The sequence below is a fragment of the Ostrea edulis genome, chromosome 4 (assembly GCF_947568905.1).
Source record: "Ostrea edulis chromosome 4, xbOstEdul1.1, whole genome shotgun sequence".
NCBI classification, from domain to species: domain Eukaryota; kingdom Metazoa; phylum Mollusca; class Bivalvia; order Ostreida; family Ostreidae; genus Ostrea; species Ostrea edulis.
Window position 1 is genome coordinate 30,874,445 of NC_079167.1, and position 13,042 is coordinate 30,887,486.

At 35.5% G+C, this 13,042-nt stretch overlaps 1 protein-coding gene across 1 annotated transcript in view; it reads left to right on the plus strand.

The window, feature by feature from the left end:
* Positions 1-12,527, plus strand: part of LOC125669995 (uncharacterized) — a 61,006-nt gene extending 48,479 nt beyond the window's left edge. The window contains exons 23-30 of the mRNA XM_056161350.1: positions 459-539; positions 786-875; positions 1,201-1,423; positions 3,475-3,589; positions 4,007-4,104; positions 6,685-6,937; positions 10,488-10,549; positions 11,477-12,527. Of these exons, the coding sequence (XP_056017325.1) occupies positions 459-539; positions 786-875; positions 1,201-1,423; positions 3,475-3,589; positions 4,007-4,104; positions 6,685-6,937; positions 10,488-10,549; positions 11,477-11,634 (1,080 nt within the window). The 3' untranslated portion in view covers positions 11,635-12,527. The remainder of the gene's footprint in view (positions 1-458; positions 540-785; positions 876-1,200; positions 1,424-3,474; positions 3,590-4,006; positions 4,105-6,684; positions 6,938-10,487; positions 10,550-11,476) is intronic.
* Positions 12,528-13,042: the final 515 nt, after the last annotated feature.

Below are 13,042 nucleotides of genomic sequence, written 5' to 3' on the forward strand. Positions count from 1 at the left end.
AATTCTAGTGAAGTGTGAGAAAAATTATAGTCTGGGTTTAAATATGTTCCTACTCTATAGGTATAACTAAAATTCTAGTGAAGTGTGAGAACAATTACAGTGGGGCTCATTTTCCTCAGACTGTACAGTATTATAATTCACTAAAATTCGAGTGAAGTTAGAGAAAAATTACGCCTCTATGGATCCCATTGGCTTAACTAGTTAAAAAAGAACACATTTTACATTTTATCCATCTCATCTTTAAAAATTGCACTTTTCTTATAATAAGTGTTTAAGTTTGTTATGGAGGTATAAAAACATTGTGGATGTGGGATATTTTATGGTATTGGCGTGGGGTATTTTGTGGTATTGGCACGGGGTATTTTGCGGTATTGGCATGGGGTATTTTGTGGTATTATACACAGTGATATACAGATATATGCATTGTAAATTTGTACCCATTTCTTTACTTCTAACAGAAAGAACTGGAGCAAATGAAATGCGAGAATGAGACTTTGAGGAATGAACGAGATAATTTCCAGTTCGAAGAGAAAATGAAGGTACATTGTTTCTTAACCATTTACTTAGCATGATATATATACATACATGTATGTATTGTACAATTTCAAGTCAAAGAATTTTAAATTGAAGAAAATCTCGGGCAAGAAATTGTGATATTTTTGGTTGTTTTGTCTTGATCTGTACAAAATTGTAATTGTATGTTGCAAATAGTACTTTGTAAATTGTTTTTGTGTCATCTCAAAATAGATGTACATGTATGCTTACTGTAACCTGCATTTTCACAGAGAGCAAAACTGGTGTCAGAATTTAATTCTCTGAGGTTTACCATCAAAAAGCAAGATAAATCCATCCAAGAGCTATTAAAAGAAATTGATGTAAGTTTGAATATAATCTGGGGAAAAAAACTAAATGTTTTGAAAGAATATTTGAATAAAAGCATTTTATACTGCATCCTGTACCTTTTGACTTGAATATACAATGTAACTCATCTAGATATCACCCAATGTCGTCCAAAGTTCCAAGTACTTCTCGAGAAATTTGAAAATCTATTTTCAAAAATTTGCCCATTTATTTTTTATACTGGATAATAACGTGGGCCAGCTGAGCACTTGTTGAATAGTCAAGCTTGACCATATGACAAACTGTTGTTACAATAGTTATAACCCAGGGTAACACCCCCTATTGTCTCTTCTACTTCAGGAGGTAGACCTCAAGGCTGTGGGCAAGGACGTAGTGGACAAACTGGCTAAAGAAGAGAAGGAAAACGACAAGTTATGGACAGACCTAGGTGTTAAGGACAGAGAGATCGAACACCTCCAGAAATACCAAAGCCAAGTGGTGGAGCTCACCAAACAACTGACAGAGTTAGGGAGAGATAAATTAGAGCTGGAGAAAAAGTTAATAGATTCCAAGAAAAATGCAGGTACAGTTTTAAATACTTATAATGTATTTAGGAATCACTGCACATTAAAGAGTTCTGATAGATATAGAGTATTAATTATAAGCTAATCAAGAATACTTGTGCTTTGCTGATTGACAAAATATTATATCATTTATTCTTGTCATTTGTCAGAATTTTTTTTTTTTAAATTGAAAGTGATAAAATTATTAAATCCCAGAGGAGGAGAAATTTGAAAATGATATTAGTAATATTAATAATTGAAATGTGAATGAGTGTTGCACCTAAGTCATACAATATGTATTGATTGTGTCCCCCACCTAGTTTTACTGTAGATACATCAAATATTTTTTTCAGCGAGTTTTATCTTTAGGACAGAAAGTGTGTCTAGTCTATTGCCTTTAAAAAATGATCAAAATTGGTATCAATCATTTTGGCACTTTACAATGCTCAGACACATGGAATTAAGGTGTTTGCTATTTATTTTTGGGGGCTGCAGTCAATTGCTCCATCCCACTGCCTAAACATGTTACACATTGCCTTGTTCTCACAATCCCAACGTTTGTTGTCAATTTTTTCAGCTCGTTGTGAAGTCTTCATCCTTTCCACAATGGAAACATGGAGATTGAAGCTGCTGAAGGGTTCTTGTCTACTGCCTAATTCACTTAGGGCTATTCCAGAAATAAATACATGGGGGGGGGGGGGGGGTCGGGAGGCACCTTATGTATATACCAAGCACCCATAAAAAAAAAATAAAAAATTACCCCATGACCCATCAAATTAATAAACTCATTTTACAATGACCCATCTAATAACTAAAAAAAACTAACCAGACCCACCACAAAAATATTTTTAAAAATGAAAATGGCACAAATCTCGCAAGGTTTTCGGGACAAACATTCTAGTCAATGACGCGGTAATGCCTGTGCGACATTGTATAACAGTAGTTCTGAAAAACGATGTCACATCAACAATCAAAGGCATCTATGGCGGGAATGTTGGAAAGATTGGGAGTCCAAACGATACTATTATCATGAAATGGGTATGGATATGTTTTTCCAAGAATCTTTCGTCTTCTAATGGAGCCCGCGCCCGGAGGCCTCTATCACCATCACACCGACTGATAAATATAACGCATCGGTACCCTCGTATAAATCAACTAAGGTTTGCCTATTTTTATTAGAAAACGGAATACCTATTGGTTTCAAAATATTCCCAAAATCGATGCACTGTAAACTGTAATAATCTACAGAACAGAGTTCGCCGCCATCACATCCAAAGGGACCCTACTAAACGCGCCTCTAATTTGAAGAGTGCCGTAATGGAAAGTTATGCGCTGCAAAGAGCGACAACTCGAATAGTTCTATGTTACTTCCGATTTCGAAAGCAGCATTTCGAAAGCACGTTTTCAATTTTCCCTCCGACTTTTTGTAACCAACACGACAAGAGCGACAATAAAAATATTCTGAAAACTCAACACCCACGTGGCACAAAATAAAACAATAGAAACTACCCACTACCCATAATAAATATTTTTTTAACAGTCCAACCACGGACCAATTAAAATATGAAAAAATACGACCACCCACACAAAAAAATATCATTTGCCGCCCGACCCCCCCATTTGATCATTTCTGGAACAGCCCTTACACACTTGTAGAAAGATCTTAAAAGCATGGATTTGTCCACCATGGGAACAACATTATTTCCACAACAGATTCTAATCTTCCCTGTTGTAACATGGGGTCTCTATTTAAAGTCTCATCCAAAATAGCCACACCTCTCACCTCTGCTTTCTGAGAATTGGTGAAGGAGCAGTCCCTTACCTATTTCTACATCTTAGGTCAGCTGTAGTCAGGGCACGAATGGGGCTAGAACTCGCAACCTTCCGGTCACAAAGTGAATGCTGTAACCCCTAAGCCACCAGACTGGTCTGACGTGGGGAAGATATCTCAAGCAGTGAAACACTGCACAAGGAGAGTTTAAAAGTTTATGAAATGTTTCCCCAATTCAAAAGTACAAATAAAATAAATATTATTTTAAATGGGAATCAAATTTGCTGGACTTGTTTGTAGAGAGAATGGAAGGAAATGTGTTTACTCCACATGCGACGGAGCTTGCTGACAAGAAGAGGGAGACTTTTGCTCTCAGAATGCAGTTGGAGAAAGTCCAAGATTCTGTTAAAAGCAGGTGAATATATAAAAGAGTGTAATTATTGCTATTTAAGGCATCGTCCACCAGTGTAATTCTGAAAAATGCACAATGCTGTACTCGTTCTACTGAAATGTGTAAATGTTGTACACGTCCTACTGAAATGTGTAAATATTGTACACGTCCTACTGAAATGTGTAAATGTTGTACTCATTCTACTGAAATGTGTAAATATTGTACACGTCCTACTGAAATGTGTAAATGTTGTACACGTCCTACTGAAATGTGTAAATGCTGTACTCGTCCTACTGAAATGTGTAAATATTGTACTCGTCCTACTGAAATGTGTAAATGCTGTACTCATTCTACTGAAATGTGTAAATGTTGTACACGTCCTACTGAAATGTGTAAATGTTGTACACATCCTGCTGAAATGTGTAAATATTGGCTATTCAGGGAGGAGGCATACAGTGAAAATGTGGACAGGTACGAAAAGAGGATATCTTCCTTAAAAAATGAAATCCGGCGCCTACAGCAGGACACTGAAGCCACTGGTAAGTATCTGTTTGATTTTCAGGTACCTGTAAAGTGCGAAACAAAACGAAATCTACCGAAACGAAACAAAATCTACATGTACCTAAACGAAACGAAACCTACCGAAACGAAGCAAAACCTAACGAAATGAAACAGATTGTATAACCGAACTCTTTTAATTATAATAATTAAAAATGATATCTTAGGCCCCTGTGAAAGTTACCACATATAAATGAAATTCGCCTCCCCTTTGATGTAGGCTTTCGGCTTGACTGATACAAAGTTTTAAAAGTTGGAAAGGGGGTGAGTAAGCACAAAGTACATATCTGAAGTTGATTAAATACTATGTGCAATTACGGAGGGTTACAATTTCAGAGATCTGGGGAAACACTAAACGAGGGGTGGGGTCTCCGGCGTTGGATCCGCCTTTGGGTATAAATACATTATTTGAAGAAGCTGATGTTTGAGAAAGTTGAAAGCAGAAAGAGCTTTTAACCCCTTATTTTATCTCTAACTGCTGAGGTACGAGTGCTTTCAATAATGGAAAAACATTAAATAGTATACCATATTATATGAATGCAATTCAGTAAGATATATATACATGTATTATTAAAAATTATTATTGATATGTAGTGAGTCTAAAGATAACTCTATACATTTAGGATGTTGCTAAGACGGGAAATTGAAAATGGGACGGAAAACGGAAATGTTTTATACAATAATATCAGGAGGAGGTCAGCATTTTGTAAAATCAAAAGGCTTGTGAACAAGGGAAGCAGAAATTACATAGAGAAAGGGAGGACATACTCAGAATCCACCGTTTGATATACTACATACAAATACACAAGATCCACATGTATACATAGATTTGTCTTTAGAGCAGAAGAGCTGAAACTTATGTGGAAGCTTCTTAAGGAAGTGTAGATTCTAATTTGTTCAAATCATGACCCCCATGGTAAGGTAGGGGCCACAATAGGGGGTCAAAGTTTTATATTGAAATATATAGGCAAATTCTTTAAAAATCTTCTTCTCAAGAACCACTAAGCCAGAAAAGCTGAGATTTACATGAAAGCTTCCTGACATAATACAGATTCAAGTTTGTTCAAATCATGGGCCCCTGGGGTTGGATGGGGCCACAATAGGGGATCAAAGTTTTACATACAAATATATAGGAAAAATCTTTAAAAATCTTCTTCTCAAGAACCACTGAGTCAGAAAAGCTGATTTTTACATGAAAACTTTCTGACATAGTGCAGATTCAAGTTCGTTCAAATCATGGCCCCCGGGGATAGGATGGGGCCCCAAGGGGGGATCAAAGTTTTGCACATAAATATATAGGGAAAAACTTTAAAAATCTTCTTCTCAAGAACCATTGGGCCAAAGAAGTTGACATTTACATAAAAGCTTTCTGACATAGTGTAGATTCAAGTTTGCAAAGGGTAGTTTGGGTCATAATAGGGACTAAGGTTTTACATGCAAATATATATGGAAAGTCTTCAGATATGGGCCAAGGTGACTCAGGTGAGCTAAGTGGCCCATGAGCCTCTTGTTAATTAATATAATTAAAAGAGTTAGGTTATACAATCTGTTTCGTTTCGGTAGGTTTCGTTTCGGTAGATTTCGTTTCGTTTCGGTAGATTTCGTTTCGATATCGTTTCACACTTCACAGGTACCCTTGATTTTCTCCACTTTGTCATTTTTGCCCGACAGATATTTATGTATGCTTACCTCTCGCCCATGGAAAATCAGATTAGTAAGAGAGTTGAATGTCATTTATTTTCCATGTTGGAGTTTTACATGACATGCACTTCAAAATGTGCAGCTAAAAATTAACGTCATGATAGCCTACCCCAAAATATGGTACCTTAAAAAAATTTGATTTCATAAAATATGGTACTGTATACATATCTGTGAAACAATCCATACATAGCAAGGTGCATGCTTATAAGAACATACTGCCGGCATTCCATATACTGCCAAAGTGAGCTGGTCTAGCTTCCTGTAGTTCTGTGATAAAAGTGCACCAAAAATTAAAAAAGAGTAACACTGTACATCACCAAAATAATGGTGAGTAGCAGGACATAGCGACCAAACGTGTACAGTGTTGTTAGTATGATAATATACCATAAAGTACTGTGGAATCAGTAGAATTCGTGGTGACTCAATTTTCGTGGAATTCGTGGGTACCCCTCACCCACGAATTTACAGCCTCAACGAATAAAGAATCATAATTACATTCCAGAGTTATCTTTCTTACAAATATATAAATCCACGAAAGTACGTCCCTACAAACCTGTAAAAATTCAGCAATCCACGAAAATTGGCCCCCACGAATTTAAATGATTCTACAGTACCGTATGGGGAAGGGGGGAATTCAAACTTAGATGTTTTATTTCACTTTCTTATCAGTTCATTAGAGTATAACAATATAGTGTCATTAACAGTAGAGCTACGTGTAAATTGTCCCAGCACTGGTATACATGTTCTAGCTTAGGTTTTACCAACAATTTGCTCAATTTTTGTTCCCTCTATACATGCTGTTAAAGGGGAAAAGTTACATGTTAATGAAAGTAAGTGATTTTTTCCCCCTGTTTGAATAGTTGTGCCATCTGCATTAAAGAAGACATTATTCCAAGAATCAGCAGAGAAAGCGAGTGATTTGTCTAATAGCAGTACAAATGACTCCGGTGTTGTGTACCGGTCTTCGTATTGTGGGGCCATGGACCAGTACTGCAATCTGATGCTGAAGAATGAGAACAAACGTCTGGAGAAAGAGAACAAAAAGCTCCTCAATAAACTCACACAAATACAGACAGACCTGCACAGAGGCAAAGAAAACCCTCAACAGAAGAGGTAGGTTAATAAACTCACACAAATACAGACAGACTTACAAAGAAAACCGTCAACAGAGGAGGTAGTTAATAAACTCACACAAGTACAGACAGACTTACAAAGAAAACCGTCAACAGAAGAGGTAGGTTAATAAACTCACACAAATACAGACTTACAAAGAAAACCGTCAAAAGAAGAGGTAGGTCAAGAGAAGGAAGCAAAGATTGATTGTATTTTGTTTTACGTCCCTCTCGAGAATATTTCACTCATACGGAGACATCACCATTGCCGGTGAAAGGCTGCAAAATTTACACCTATGCTTTGTGTTTACAGCCTTTGGGCAGGGGTAATCTCGGCGACATTCGATTCGAGGCTGGATATTTGGACTGAAGCCTTTTCCGAATCTCAGACCAGTGTCACACAAAGTGATTCGTGAAATCTTGCCTGAACTTCGGCGGTTTGTTGCGTTTAAAATGGGTTAAACTGAATTTCTTGTCCACTTCAACTTTTCGCCTTACACATCTTAACTCCCTATCACAATGAAACATGCATTTCTTACCTTTGCATGGTGTAAATCTCACAGTGAATAAAGTTGGGTATTTTCGAAGCCATTACAAATGGCCACCATTTCATATTTACCTTCTCAACACTGAAGAGTTCCGATAGTTTAGGACGCCCTCAAATAGATCGATTTAAAATAACAGTTTTCTTTTTATTGCTTTTAATTTTTATGCTTAAATGCTTTGTATAAAGTAATTGTCAATCAGCAAGTTCTGTATTTCCAATCGTAGTACAAACTGTCATAAAATAGTACATTGGAACTCTTCCACATTGAGAAGATAAACATGAAATGATGGCCATTTGCAACGACTTTGAAAATAGCCAACTTTATTTACTGTGTGATTTATACCATGTAAAGGTAAGAAATGCATGTTTCATTGTGATAGGGAGTTAATAGACTGTCTAAGACAAGCAGCCGAAGTTCAGGCAAGATTTCCTGAACACTTTGTGTGACACTGGTCTGAGATCCAAATATCCAGCCTTGGCAAATCTCACTGAGATTAGGCAGGGAGGTATCTTTATTGTGCCACACCTGCTGTGACATGAGGCCTCAGTTTTTGTGGTCTTATCCGAAGGACCGCCCCATTTAGTCACCTCTTACGACAAGCAAGGGGTACTGAGGACCTATTCTAACCCGGATTCCCTCGGGAAGCCAAGAAATTAAGGTGTAAATTATATTGTATATAAATTTATTATATACCCATCAATGTATCGTTCTTTGATACTGTGGATTTCATAGCGTGTGATCCGGTTTTCTGGATCACCACCCTGTGGTTTTCTGATTCCGTATCAGTATCCTCTGAAACTGATGACGTCACAATGCATCAACGCAACGTTATTTGTGGAAAATATTGACCGGGTCATAAACAAAACTGCGTACACAAAATATAATTTCACTGTGTGTCTGTATTTTTGATAATTTGAATAACATTTAGTATCTTATCAATGTGGATTTAAAACGCACAAGAGGGTATATAATAAATTTATCATTACTACAGTAGCTTGATCCGAAGAGTTGGATCACGTCTCGTTGACAGGCGCGGATCATCAGATCAAACTCGACGCTTCGCGTCTTGTGTGATCTGATGATCCTCGCCTGTCAACTCGACGTGATCCGACTCTTTGGATCAAGTTACTGTAGTAATAATATACATGTATTGTGAAATAACACGTAGATTGACTTTGAACTTGTCAGTTTATCTTTGGATTTGCATAGATTTCTTTTTAAGGAGGTATACTACATCGTCATAATGTCTGACTTCCTTTTAAAACATGAATTAAATTATAAATATTAGCATTATTTGTCTATTCCTTTTAGATTTCATTGCCTTGCTGAGTTTAATAGTATGTCTACTGCAAAACATTAGATTGCAAGTTCGAGATTAGCAGGGGTTTTCCAAAAAAAAAAATTCTGAATATTTTCTACTAAAACTGAATTTTTTTTTACTAAATAAAGTACATGTACATTTGAAAGTGTTGTAAATTTCAAAATAGTATTGCACATATCTCCCATTTTTCATCCATATTAAATTTCTCTGGTGCAGTATTCCTCCTTAAGGTATCTGACCTTTTGCAGAAGCATTGTTATATCTCATCAAGGGAATGTTACTCAGCTAAATTTGTATCATTTTGGAAAACTTCTGAATACAAAACAATTTTATAAGAGAGATTTAAAAAAAATGACAATCCTTTAGTTAAATAATACTTTGTACTAAAGTTTGCATCGATTCCATAGGGAACTATCAATTCTTCATTAATAGATGTGAATTTCTACAGTCAAAGCATCTTGGATGTGCTCGAAAGCAGAGAAGCTAACTTCTCTAAATGGGAGATAACTCATATTTTTAAAAAAGTTCAAAGTTACTGAAATGAATTTATGGTTCCTATACATATACCAGGGCTTTAAAAATTATTAGGCTAATATGGATCAAAATATATCTTAAAATTAAGGACAATTTTTACTTGTCCATAGGGCAAGTTGTAAATGAAAAACGCTTTTCCAAATAAACTCTGAGCTTGTTCAGAAAGAATATGCTTTGTCAAGCAATGCTCATTTTTCTGCATATTTTACAAGGCATAATACACTGTACATATTTTATTGGCAATTTCTTTACTATTGCACACAAATCTTGCAAAATATACTCCCAGCTAAGCTATTTTCATTTTCACTTGATTCCTGCATTCTGTGTCTGTAATTTTCAGCTAAGTTACTTAAATTTTCACCTGATTCATGCATTTCCAATTCTTCAGAAACAGTATTTTGCTCTTTTAATTCACATTTCTGCTTCTGCCACTTTATTATTGTTTGACTCTTTACATTTGTGTTTTTCACTAGATGGGCTAGGTTTTCTTATAGTAAAACCATAGTTGTCAGATCTATTCTTACTCTTTGTTAACTATCTCATACATATGCTATTAGGGATTGAATCTTAAAGCAAGCAAAACTGGGTGAAAATGTATTATTGTAATTTCACTCGCTGGATAGGACAAGTGCTGGAATCAACTTGTCTGAATCCTAAGTATACTAGACATGGGCAATCGAACTAATGTTAATGTTGAGCTCTGTATATTTATTTTTCATATTTGTGGTTGTTCATGTTTTATAGATCGTAAACCAGCTTTAAAAACCTCAAATATGAGGGTACATTGGTATTGTAATGTAACTCTCAGTGTTTTGCTTGATGTTTACCTTTTGTGGATATTTTCTATAAAATTTATCATGAAATATTTGCATCTGTTCAGAAGAGTTGCCATGTGAGGAAAGGTATTTGGAATACAAAATCGTATATACATAGTGAAAAAAATTACATTACAAAGTGTTCATTTTTAACAGCATTTTAGTGTGTTTGAATTACGCAGGTATAAAAAAGAATTGAGGAATAGGATGATTTTTGCAAAACTGTAGATAGAATAATGCAGTTGTCTCATAAACTGTTGTTTTGGGTGTTTAATATTGATAGAAAGAAGATTGGTGAATACCATCATCTAATGAATATTCATGTATTTTTAGTTATCAGACTAGTGAGGAGATTGAAAAAGTTTCCAGCACTGTCAGGAAAGAACCATTGGAAGGTAAGAAGCTTGACAAAAATTATTGTAAATTTGTATAATACGATTTCAACATTTTTATATTGTGGTATGGCATCATCTGTCTGTCTGTTCGGACCTTGTGGGCAGGATATAGACCAAACCGTAAGCTCCAGGATTTTACAACTTGGTACATTTGATCACCTTGATCAGAGGAAGATGCCTATTGTTTTTTAAGGTCAAGGTCGTAGTATCACTTAGTAGGAAACCCTTGTGGGCAGGATACAAACCCAACCATAAGCTCCAGGATATTACAACTTGGTATATTTGATCACCATGATGAGAGGAAGATGCCTATTGTTTTTCAAGATCGGAAGTCAAAGGTCAAGGTCATAGTATTACTTAGGAAAAAAAACCTTGTAGGCAGGATACAAACCCAACCGTAAGCTCCAGAATATTGCAACTTGTTACATTTGATCACCATTATGAGAGGAAGATGCTTATTATTTTTCAAGGTCAAGGTCACAGTATCACTTAGTAGGCAAACCTTGTAGGCAGTATACAAACCAAACTGTTGGGGCTAGGACCATTAAACTTTGTACACATATACTTTATGCCAAGTGGAGGATGCCTATTGTTTCTTAAGGTTAAGGTCATAGTACCAGGATGCAGACCGATTCGTTGGGGGCAAGAACCATTAAACTTGATACACATACATCTTATGCCAAGTGAAAATATTACATAGAGAGTACTTGATTTGTCTTGTTTTTTTAATGCAAAGAAAGTATGTCACACCCTGATGATTGCTGATACTACTTGAAGGCAAGTTCTACAAATCACAGTGTAAGAAAAACACCCTATATTAGCTTTTCATGGGAGTATTATGTACCGATGGCGGTACTCTTGTTAAAGTAAATTCAAGAATTTACCAATGTAAAAAAATTCTGGACACTTTTATGTACACTCTTGCAGATTCCAAGTTGCCACAATTTGACTTTTCCATCCCAAAAGTAACCGCTAGTGTTCCTGTGCAGAGTCGTTTTAAGATGCCAGAATCTGCAAGGGAAAGAGATCTCCCCTCTCATGAGCATGGTGATATCAATGCTGATGACAACTGTGCAACACAGTGAAAACAAGACTTCACTTTGAGGATTGTCGTTTTCCTCGTTTGATATATCGTGTTAGTGAGCCATGATACAGAACTGTTGTCAAATTACCAAAGGAATTAGAGATACTATAGGCTTCCTCTTTATTTGTCTGACCTGAAGGAATCAGAGATACTATAGGCTTCCTCTCTATTTGTCTGACCTGAAGGAATCAGAGATACTATAGGCTTCCTCTCTATTTGTCTGACCTACTTTGTTTTCTGCACTTTCTTCATTGTCCTGTTTAATTAAGATTGCGAAGTCAGTATTTTATTTTTATATTGAATAAGTAGATATTATGTTTTACTTATGTTTTTTGATGTGGTGTGGTGTGGGGGGGTCATTGACTAGTATTGTATTAGTAATACTATCAGAATGCCTTTTTGAAATGATTGAATGCTTTGAGATTGATGGTGATATGAAAAAGATAACTTTTTTAATTCATATTTTTATATGTGCTTGTGTTACATAAAATAGAAATGCCTGTATTTAGTGCAGGTGTACATTAGTTCAGGTTTGAAAATTCATGAGAGCAAGAACTGCGATGCTTTACACCAGCACGTTTCAGAAAAAGTGTGCTGGCATGAAGTGTCGCCGTCCATCCCCTCGTTTATTTTCAAATATGAAATTTATTTCTTTATTAGATAATCCATTTCCTACACATGTTCAGTCTCAAACGCATCCTGTATCCATGTTTGTTGTCTGAAACAGTGGCGCGATGGTGTTAAAGATGTGAAGTTATGTGTAAACACTAATTTAAAACCAAATGCATGTACAAGAATTATGAAACAATGCTATAGAACATTTGAATTGTTTGAAAATGTATTTGTGCTTTTGATTGAAGCAAATAAAGTGCAAAACATGCAAAATCTACAAAATATCTCATTTAATACAAAAGTTCAGGCGAGGAGAGAATTTTTAAAACACCTAGGTCTAGTATTAGTGAAATTAAGACGTGTGAAAACATCTAGTATTTGTAAAATTAATGTGTGAAAACACCTAGTATTAGTGAAATTAATGTGTGAAAACACCTAGTGTTAGTGAAATTAATGTGTGAAAACACTTAGTATTAGTGAAATTAATGTGTGAAAACATCTAGTATTAGTGAAATTAATGTGTGAAAATGCCTAGTATTAGTGAAATTAAGGTGTGAAAACACCTAGTATTAGTGAAATTAATGTGTGAAAATGCCTAGTATTAGTGAAATTAAAATGCGTGTGAAAACACCAAATATTAGTGAAATTAATGTGTGAAAACACCTAGTTTTAGTGAAATTAATGTGTGAAAACACCTAGTATTAGTGAAATTAATAAATGAAAACACCTAGTATTAGTAAAATTAATGTGTGAAAACACCTAGTATTAGTGAAATTAATGTGTGAAAATGCCTAGTA